General features: G+C 42.1%; 1 protein-coding gene across 1 annotated transcript; it reads left to right on the plus strand.

Moving 5' to 3' along the window:
* Positions 1-2644: 2644 nt before the first annotated feature.
* On the plus strand, positions 2645-6548 carry LOC128588762 (zinc finger protein 280B-like). Its single transcript, XM_053595581.1, has 2 exons — positions 2645-2652; positions 4795-6548. The coding sequence occupies exons 1-2, from the start codon at positions 2645-2647 to the stop codon at positions 6446-6448; spliced, it is 1662 nt and encodes a 553-aa protein (XP_053451556.1). The 3' UTR covers positions 6449-6548.
* The last annotated feature ends 4402 nt before the right edge of the window (positions 6549-10950 follow it).

Genomic DNA, 10950 nt, shown 5'->3' on the forward strand with positions numbered 1-10950 from the left:
GCCCGATTTTACCTTTTTTTGAGACAGAGTCTACTTTGTGACCCTGGGTAGAGTGCTATGGTGTCATAGCTCACAGCAATCTCAAATTTGGGGGCTCAAGCTATCCTCTTGCCTCAGCCTCCTGAGTAGCTGGAACTACAGGCACTCGCTACAATGCCTGGTTGTTTTTAGAGATGGAGTCTTGCTTTTGTTCTTGCTCAGGCGGGTCTGAACTTGTGCGCTCAGGAGATCTACCTGCCTCGGCCTTCCAGAGGCATGAGCCACTGTGCCTGGCCTTCTAAATTGATTTTAGTTAACTCCAAAGAGCAGTGTTTTCAAAAATGCCTTCTATTTTTTTCTGGCATTATAAATACACTAATTATCTACTTGATCTTAGTTTTGGAGTTGTAAATCACTATTGATAACATACCAGTCTGTATTCCTTATACATTTACCACTGTGTACTCGGTGCTTGGCACACACAGTCCATGACCAGAATTGGGCAAACAAAATATAGTTTTAGAATAAGTGAGGACAAAAATAATTTTTATTATGCTTAACATGGTGGTTTTAAATTCTCCTCCAAAGTTACATGTATGTATAAGAGTAAATGCTATCTCCATGTTTAAAAATTAGATACTGTTATCTTAACTAAATTAATGCAGTATACTTGGTACATATGGGATGCCAGTTTAATATTTATTTCTTGGATTATACTGGTTTAAAAGGTCTGCATTGGGCTACAATGAATCTTGATATGTTTTTTAAAAAATTGGTCAGTTATGAACCGTGGTTTAAAGTGCCTACATTTTGCCAGCTTTATACTCGCATTTTAAACCACTAATAGTGACCCATTGAAGAAACTTATTATTTTGTAGGTCATGAGTAATTTAAGAAACATGAGGGGCGGCACCTGTGGCTCAGTCAGTAAGGTGCCGGCCCCGTATACCGAGGGTGGCGGGTTCAAACCCGGCCCCGGCCAAACTGCAACCAAAAAATAGCTGGGCGTTGTGGCGGGCACCTGTAGTCCCAGCTACTCGGGAGGCTGAGGCAAGAGAATCGTGTAAGCCCAAGAGTTGGAGGTTGCTGTGAGCTGTGTGAGGCCACGGCACTCTACTGAGGGCCATAAAGTGAGACTCTGTCTCTACAAAAAAAAAATTAAAAAAAAAAAGAAACATGAAATAGGAAATATTAGAATGGTATCCCATTAATAAAGGGAATTATTACTTATGTATCGGTGTTTGTATCTATGTAATGGAATTCCAGATAAATTTTTAAAAATTATTTATTTTTATTTTTATTTTTTATTTTTTTTGAGACAGAGTCTCAAGTTGTCACTCTGGGTAGAGTGCCGTGGCACCACAGCTCACAGCAAACTCAAACTCTTGGGCTTAAGCGATTCTTTTGTCTCAGTCTCTGCAGTAGCTATGACTCCAGGCTCCCGTCACAACGCCTGGCTATTTATTTTTGTTGCAGTTGTCATTGCTGTTTAGCTGGCCTGGGCTGGGTTGGAACCTGCCACTCTTGGTGTATGTGGCTGATGCCATAACCGCTGTGCTAGAGTCGCAAGCTGCCGCCTTGGGTAGAATACTGTGTCATCATAGTTCACAGCAACCTCACACTGTTGGGCTTAAGCAATCCTCTTGCCTTAGTTTTTCTATTTTTAGTAGAGACAGGGTCTCACTTTAGCTTAGGCTAGTCTTGTACTTGTGAGCTGAAGCATTTCACTCACCTCGGCCTCCCAAAGTGTTGGGATTACAGGCGCGAGCTACTGCGCCTGGCCTAAAATTATTTATTTATTCATTCATTTTGCTTTTGGTTGTGGTCATGTGTTTGTAGAAAGCTAGCAGCTTTAAGTCCTTTATTGGCCTGTAGAATTTTCTACTTGGACAAAGATCTCAGGGTAAATTCCTAGAAAGGTGCAATTAATGGAGCACAATCTTCTCTATAAATACAGGATTTTATTAAGGAGAGTTACTATTTATTGATTCATTTATTTGTGTTTGTTGAGTACCTGTCCTATGCCAGACACTGTTGTTTGTGTTGGGTATACAACAGTTAACAAAGGTAACAATCCCGGCCATTGTGTTCTATGGGATGGATGATAGAAAAGAATGAGGATAAGTAGATGATAGTGTGTTAAATGGTGATAGGGCTTGAAGGTGAAAAAGAAGGGAAGAGCGATTAGAAATGTAAATTACAGGTCAGTTGGAGCCTCACCAAGAAGTGTACTTTAAATAGAGTCCTGAAGGCAGGAGGAGCCAGCCATGTAGGCTGAAGATCATTCATGCTAAAGGGAGCAACATTCCTAAGCAGGACAGAGCTTAGTGTGTTCAAGAAATGGGAGGTTTGTGTGCCCAGGCGAAGTGGGTGGGGGAGAGGGGTGTGAAGTAACTGTGGGGCAGTATGTGGGGTTGGAAGTATGGTCTTCTAGGAATTGGAAAGACTTGGCTTTTTACCTGAGCTAGTGCAAGAGCCAGTAGAGGGTTTTGAGCTGAGGGTGATGCAGTTTGACTTGGTTTAACAGAATCTCTCTGCCTGTCATGGGGAGAAGAGACAGGTGGACTGAAATAGGAAGCACTGTTGTATGTAAGTTCAGTGGGGAAGTCAGGGCTGGAGGGAGAAATTTAGGAAACATGAGTGAATGGCTTATAATTAAGGCCACATGTTGAGGTGAGATTATCGGGAGAGTTTACTCCTCATTTGCCTGCATGTGGTAAACATGTGGCCTTGCACTGTGCTGTTGTTGGCTGTGTGAGTACTCTTGCTCTGTAAATTTGATCCTCTTCTCTATAGTTAGGAAATTAGTATTATGGATCAATTGAGATATGTACATTGAATATAAATTTTTGTCCAGTTCTACCCCCAAACAAGCTGCCATTAAATAGTTGGTGCTTTTTCTGTTGTTGTTGTTTTTTTTTTTTTTGTAGAGACAGAGTCTCACTTTATGGCCCTCGGTAGAGTGCCGTGGCATCACACAGCTCACAGCAACCTCCAACTCCTGGGCCCAAGCGATTCTCTTGCCTCAGCCTCCCGAGTAGCTGGGACTACAGGCGCCCGCCACAACGCCTGGCTATTTTTTGGTTGCAATTTGGCAGGGGCTGGGTTTGAACCCGCCACCCTCGGTATATGGGGCTGGCGCCTTACCGACTGAGCCACAGGCGCCACCCAGTTGGTGCTTTTTCAAAGTGGCTGTCAGAGGGGCCGGTGTGGTTTGTCACATCTGTGACCCTGAGGCCAAGGCAGGAGGAGTGCTTGAGGCCAGGAGTTCAAAACCAGCCTGAGCCAGAGTGAGACCCTGTCTCCACAAAAAAATGGAAATATTACCTTCACAGTGGCACACACCTATAGTCTCAGCTACTAGGGAGGCTGAGGCAGGCAGGAATCGCTTGAGGTCAGGAGTTTGAGGTTGCTGTGAGCTATGATGACACCACTGCACTCTAGCCCGTACAACTGAGCAAGACTCTGTTGCAAAGAAATAAGAATTTTTGCTTTTAAGATAGCAAAACACATTTAAAAGTAAAGGACTTGCTAAATAACATGCTGTTAGTATGTGGCAGACTAAATTCCACCTTAATTTACTCCAACTCCACAGTTTGTTTCTTTTTTTTGGAGACAGAGTCTCAAGCTGTCAATCTGGTTAGAGAGCTGTGGCATCACAGCTCACGGCAACCGCAGACTCTTGGGCTTAAGCGATTCTCTTGCCTCAGCCTCTGGAATAGCTGGGACTACAGGTGCCTGCCACACCATCTGGCTATTTTTTTGTTGTTGTTGCTGCAGTTGTCCTTATTGTTCTAGCTGGCCCAGTCTGGGTTCAAATCTGCTAGCCTGGTGTGTGTGGCTGGTGCCCTACCCACTGAACTACGGGTGCTTGCCACCACAGCCTATTTCTAAATGTTGTACAATTATGCCTTTGTAAAAATCTTATCCTTTTCATATAATTTTGCCTAGTGATTAGATATTGGAGTTTGTTTTGTTTTGTTTTAATGGAAGAGATCATAATCAGTATAGGGCAAAACTATAATTGTACAGTCATAGGGACCAGATCTTCTTTCATAGGTTTTAAACTGTGATTTGTCATCTTTTTTTTTTTTTTTTTTGTAGAGACAGAGTCTCACTTTATGGCCCTCGGTAGAGTGCCGTGGCCTCACACAGCTCACAGCAACCTCCAACTCCTGGGCTTAAGTGATTCTCCTGCCTCAGCCTCCCGAGCAGCTGGGACTATAGGCGCCCGCCACAACGCCCGGCTATTTTTTGGTTGCAGTTTGGCAGGGGCTGGGCTTGAACCCGCCACCCTCGGCATATGGGGCCGGCGCCCTACCGACTGAGCCACAGGCGCCGCCCCGATTTGTCATCTTTGAGTCTCAGTAACTTTGCCTGCAAAATAATAGTGTTTATAACTACTTGAATGTTTTAGAGGAGAATTAAATAAGACAATGCATTTTTCTGTACTTACTGATATATAGTGTGTTTGTACTTAGGTGGCAGTTTATATAAAGGAAGCCCTGGGACTTGTGGCCACACCCTTCAAGAATCAAATAGAAAATGGAACAACCATATATCTTTTTTTTTTTTTTTTTGTAGAGACAGAGTCTCACTTTATCGCCCTCGGTAGAGTGCCATGGCATCACACAGCTCACAGCAACCTCCAACTCCTGGGCTGAAGCGATTCTCTTGCCTCAGCCTCCCGAGTAGCTGGGACTACAGGCGCCCGCCACAACACCCGGCTATTTTTTGGTTGCAGTTCAGCCGGGGCCGGGTTTGAACCCGCCACCCTCGGTATATGGGGCTGGCACCTTACCAACTGAGCCACAGGCGCCGCCCGGAACAACCATATATCTTATGTGAGGAAGAAGAAGAGCCAGAACCACAGAAGAACATAGAAAAAACCAAACAAGTAGATGATGAAGACGCCGAGCTAATCTTTCTTGGGGTGGAACATGTAAATGAAGATGCCAGGCTGATCTTTGTAGGGGTGACTTCAAATTCAAAACCAGTTGTTTCAAACATCTTGAAAAGAGTCACCCCAGGTTCATATTCAAGGAGAAAAAAGCATGGTCACCTTAGAAAAGATACTGCTCACAAATTGCGGCCTACAAGTCATGCATTGCCTAAATCAGGAGCAGTAACTGTCTTGCCAACTTCTCAGTCTGAATCAAGATCAACAGATAGTCCTATTATTATTATTGAGTCTTTATCTAAACCTGATTGTAAAGATAGTTCATCACAAGTTGTGCCTGATAGATCTTCAGAGTCGTGTTCTCCTTTGACTACCTTCACAAGCTCATTGCATCACCCAGTGAGAGAAGCACTTTCAGTAGGAGGTACGAATGAAAGTCCACGGGTGTCAAAGCGACGACTTTCCACGTCTGAAGTAGACAGCGTAAGTCCCAAAAGGACTAAATTCAGGGATGGAATTACAGAGGAATGTTCTTCAGCTGTGTCCCCTTCAGGTGTCTTTCATACAGTGAATACTCAGCAGAACACATCCTCAAACAGTGTTCACACCTCATTAAGCCATGTTCAGAATGGACCACCTTTTCCAACAGCTTTTTCAAAGGACAGCGTCCATTGCAAGCCTATAAATGCAAAGCTTGATAGGGAAAGTGAATCAGCACAAACAGACTTTGCAAGTCTAGCAAGTCAAAACAAGAACTTAGACCCCAAGAAAGGAAATCTGGTCGTGCTACTTAGTGACTTTTACTACGGACAGCATAAAGGAGATGGGCTGCCGGAGCAGAAGACGCACACAACCTTTAAATGCCTCAGCTGCTTGAAAGTTCTGAAAAATGTTAAGTTCATGAATCACGTGAAGCACCATTTGGAACTTGAGAAGCAGAAGAGCGATAGCTGGGAAAACCACACCACCTGCCAGCACTGCCACCGGCAGTTTCCCACTCCCTTCCAGCTGCAATGTCACATCGAAAGTGTGCACACTGCCCAGGAGCCCTCTCCCGTCTGTAAAATCTGCGAATTGTCATTTGAAACAGACCAGGTCCTCCTGCAACACATGAAGGACAACCATAAGCCCAGAGAAATGCCCCATGTCTGTCAGATTTGCCATTACAGATCGTCGGCCTTTGTTGATGTGGACACACATTTTAGAACGTGCCACACTGACACAAAAACTTTGCTTTGTCCATTTTGTCTCAAAATTTTCAAAACTGCAACACCATACATGTGTCATTATAGGGGGCACTGGGAAAAGACTGTACACCAGTGTTCTAAATGCCGGCTACAGTTTTTAACTTTCAAGGAGAAAATGGAGCACAAGACCCATTGTCATCAAATGTTTAACAGGCCTAAACAACTAGAAGGATTGCCTCCAGAAACAAAAGTTGTTATTCAAGTGTCCCTGGAGTCTCTTCAGTCAGAGTCAGTGGAATTAGCATCGATTACTATGAGCACATCTGATTCTAAACTGTCACATCCCAAGTCTAAAAGCAGAATTTCAAAAAAACACAATTAATTCTAGTTTCAGTAAATCTAAAATATTTCGAACCAAGCAAAACTCCCATAAAGACAAAAAATACAAACCAGACATTCATTTTTCAATAGCACCAAAAATAGTTTATGGATTATATGTTTTTAAAAAATTTATACAATATTATTTGGTCTGAATTTTGAGGTGTTATTTTAACACATCTGGTGTTAACTATATCTGGTTTAACACATAAAAGGTGTTTGTGTTATGTGTGAGAGAGAAAAACAAATCTATTTATTTTTTTGGTATTTCATATCACTCCTAAGTTTGAAAGCTCTTCCTCCTATATATAAAATTGTTAGAGTTTTTGAAATGATTTTAGCTTTTTCTGTGTGTTGAAGATTTCACTGTTTAGTCAGACTGGAATGGACTTGTTATGGCCTGGCCCATTTGCTGCTAAACTCCTAGAAGTGCCTCTGTTGTGCTGGCACAAAATGATCTGGTTCTGAACGCCTGGGTGTGGAGTTGAGGGAGAAGCTGTGGTGTGAACAGACATCAGGAAGGTGAGGTTAGTCTAGACAACGGTGTGAGGTCCCATTTAGGGATAGATGTGTATTCATGCTGGTCTTGGAGCTAGTGCAGAAGGAAGACTGCTTCAGAGTGTCTTTACCTAACACAAGAACATCTAAGGAAGCAAAACCATTCAAAATGCCTATGTTTGGTGAGGGCCTCTGCAGATATCAGCCACTGTGCATGACTGGTTTCAGATGAAGAAGTAATAATTTAATAGAGTGAGGCCTGCTGCTAGCATTCTGTCCTCCGTGAAGGAGAATTAACTGGCCATATCCTTCTCTGCCACAGCAGTAAAGCAAGTTAAGTTTCCCAAGGGAAAAGAGCCCTGGTAGCCATACTTTGAATCCTACTGAACCCATAGTTTTGACTGAAAAGGGCAAAACAGTATGTCCAAGCTGGGTGCCCATAGCTTACTGGTTACAGCGACAGCCCTATGCACCAGGGGTGGTGGTTGGAACCCAGCCCAGGCCTGCTTAACAAAAAGAAAGGAAAATCCTATCCAGTTAACGGACTGGGCTAAATTTAGTTCTGTCACTGCCAAACTAGAATTGGATTTGTCTAAGAACAGTAGGTATAGTGGACAAAAATAGTCCAGGGTGATTGTAAAATTAAACCCCAAGACAGGGCTTTATATTTTTCTGTGTATGTGTATTGTACCCTAATTGAAGATGTGAAGCTTGCAGTTTTATAGCTTGTCTTGGATGTGAATGTATTACAGCTAACAGTCTTTTGTTGTACATGTAACTTTCCAGTTTATTACGGTAATACTGGTTGGGTCTTACTTGATATACACTAGTGTGCAGGATATCCCATTTACTTCAGTGAGCATTCAGTCTTAGAGTTAAAATTCTTTATCTAATCTATCTTGTCTAACCTATACCACGGGGGAACATTTTTTGCTTGCCCTCTCCAAGGGGTTTTTGACGGAATTGCAGAGTATGTTTTTAAGTATTGGTTCCCAAACATCAGTGGCCTTGACAGCCTCTGTGGTTCCAGGGTTGTCTCTCTGGATGTGTTCTAGCACCATCCTTGGTTCCTCTGCCCACAGCCTCTGTTCACCAGTTGAGGGAGGAATCTGTCATCTTGGCTGTAGGCCAAAGTCTGGAGAAACGTCTCCTTTTTTCCTTGGTTACTTCTTTTTTTTCTTTTTTTTTTTTTTTTTTGTAGAGACAGAGTTTCACTTTATTGCCCTCGGTAGAGTGCCGTGGCGTCACACAGCTCACAGCAACCTCCAACTCCTGGGCTTAGGCGATTCTCTTGCCTCAGCCTCCCGAGTAGCTGGGACTACAGGCGCCTGCCACAACGCCCGGCTATTTTTTTTTTGTTGCAGTTTGGCCAGGGCTGGGTTTGAACCCGCCACCCTCGGTATATGGGGCCGGCGCCCTGCTCACTGAACCACAGGGTTACTTCTTAAGGATACCTTCTCTCTCCTCTCAATCTAGTTAAATTTCCTAAGCTTTCACAAAAAGCTGGGAAGAGATAATCATAAAGTGTATAATTTCTCTCTTAGAACCAGGGGAGAAGGTACTAAGGACAACAAAGACATTGTGAGTATGTTGTCCACATTTTAGGTAATTTCCTGACTGTAGATTGTTTTATTTATTTGCCCGATGCTTGCTTGCTTGATTGATCAGCACCTTGAACATTTCACTAGGCTTTTCCAGTTCCTTTACTTGGGGCAAGACAGTTTGCTAAAATTTTAGGAGGTGTAGAAAGGGTGATGTGTCTGTGTGTATTTATTCTACTTGTTCTGGTCTCAGGTGGGTAGTCCTGCTGTGTATAAATAGATATGCAGATTTTTGCATACTTACCTCCCTTATTCTGTTTCTGTGGTGAAAATACGAAATGCTTTAGTTCTCTGGTTTGGTGATTGCTTAGTATTAATACTATTAATGCTGTTTGCTGTTCCACTAACGCATGCTCCTAAGGAGTACAAATTTCATTAATTGCCAACTGTAGGTTCCAGTAACCTGGCTCCCGCCTACTCCTTTTCACTTTCTGCCGTGCTTCACTGCCATTTTCCCCATGGGTGCACTATTTTTCAACACACTGGACACACTGGCCTTGCTATTCCTTAATCAAATCATATTTCTTCCTGATCCAAAGACTTTGCACATGCTGTTCTCTTTCTTAGAATGCCCTTCCCCAGGCCTGCATGGCTTGCTACCTCATGTGTTTGACATTTCCTTTGGCTCATTGAACTTCACCGAGGTTCTTAGAATGACTCAATGAAATCTCCTTTCTTCCTTTTTTTTTTTTCCTGACCTTACATTCTACTCCTCTTTAAAGGCACTTTACCCCTCCCCACTGTTTTCTTCCTTCTCCAATCTAGTTAAATTTCCTAGGTTTTCATGGAAAAGCTAGGAAGAGAGAGATCATCATCAAGGGCTTTGCTTCTGTCTTAGAATTAAGCTAGCTTGAGCGTTTCTGTGCCTGCAACCAAAAGAAAATATACTGAGTTGAGTTCTTTCAGGAGCTTTCTCTGTTTTTCTATTGATACCTCTATATTTTTTTAAGGCAATGTCACTTTGTTTTGTTTACAAATATATTGGATATGTCAAGATTACTATTTTGTTATTACCCTCTGTGAATTTCCTTGTCTATTTTCCTTGCTTATTCTTTCAGATACAATTTATTATTTTATTAATGTTGCCAAAAATTGTAAGTAAAATAGAAATTATAATAAAATGTTTTGTGAAAGAATATTTTTACTGTATTGTCCTTCCATCATTAACATGATAAGTTTTATTTTTAATTAAATTAATTTTTTTTTTGAGACAGAATCTCAGTGTGTCACCCTTGGTAGAGTGCCATGGCGTTACAGCTCACAGCATCCTCAAAGTCTTGGGCTTAAGTGATTCTCTTGCCTCAGCCTTCTAAGTAAATGGGACTACAGGCACCTGCCACAACGCTCAGCTATTTTTTGGTTGTAATTGCCATTGTTGTTTGGCAGGCCTGGGCTGGATTCAAACTCGACAGTTCCTGTGTACATGGCTGGTGCGCCAGCCACTAAACTACAGGCACCGCACCTATTTTAAATTTTTATTTAGTGCCACCATGTAAACTCTGCTGCCTTTTTTTTTTTTTTTTTTGAGACAGAGCCTCAAGCTGTCGCCCTGGGTAGAGTGCTATGGCATCATAGCTCACAGCAACCTCAAACTCCTGGGCTTAAGTGATTCTCTTGCCTTAGCCTCCTGAGTAGCTGGGACTACAGGCACCTGCCACAATGCCTGGCTATTTTTTGGTTGTAGTTGTCATTGTTTGGCAGGCCCAGGCCGGATTCGAACCCGTCAGCTCTGGTGTATGTGACTGGCACCTTAGCTGCTTGAGCTACAGGCACTACCAAAACTGCCTTCTTGACGATTGTGTTTTTAGTCTAATTGCATGGACCAGAACTTATAAACAGCGGTATGTGGGATGGAATTAATGGGTTTTCTTGTTTTTCTTGTTTTTATTTTATTTTATTTTTATTTATTTATTTTTTGCAGTTTTGGCTGGGGCTGGGTTTGAACCCGCCACCTCCAGCATATGGGGCCGGTGCCCTACCCATTTGAGCTACAGGCGCCTACCTTTTTGTTTTTATTTTTAATAAGAAATGATTTGCCATTAAATGTAATAAGTATATTGCTTAAAGACTTAATGTTTCCATTTTTAGAATCTTTTTTTAAAGAGTATTGCTTAATTTTATTGGATAATTTACAACATCTATTGAGACAGTTGTTTACTGACCCACATTTTTACTTCGCTGCATTCACAACTCTTCTGTTAGAAATCCTTAATTCCTAAAGCAAAAATAGTTCCACTTGGAGCAGAATATTATTTTTATTACTCATAATCCCATTCCTTCTCATTCTAATATTCAAATGTATTTCCTCTTCCTCTCATTAGATTTGTCCTGGTTTTATCAATGTTTCTGATTACCTTTTCCAAGAAGTAACCTCCAATTTGACTTATTATTTTTTATTTTTATTTTT

Source organism: Nycticebus coucang, chromosome 6 (assembly GCF_027406575.1).
Source record: "Nycticebus coucang isolate mNycCou1 chromosome 6, mNycCou1.pri, whole genome shotgun sequence".
NCBI classification, from domain to species: domain Eukaryota; kingdom Metazoa; phylum Chordata; class Mammalia; order Primates; family Lorisidae; genus Nycticebus; species Nycticebus coucang.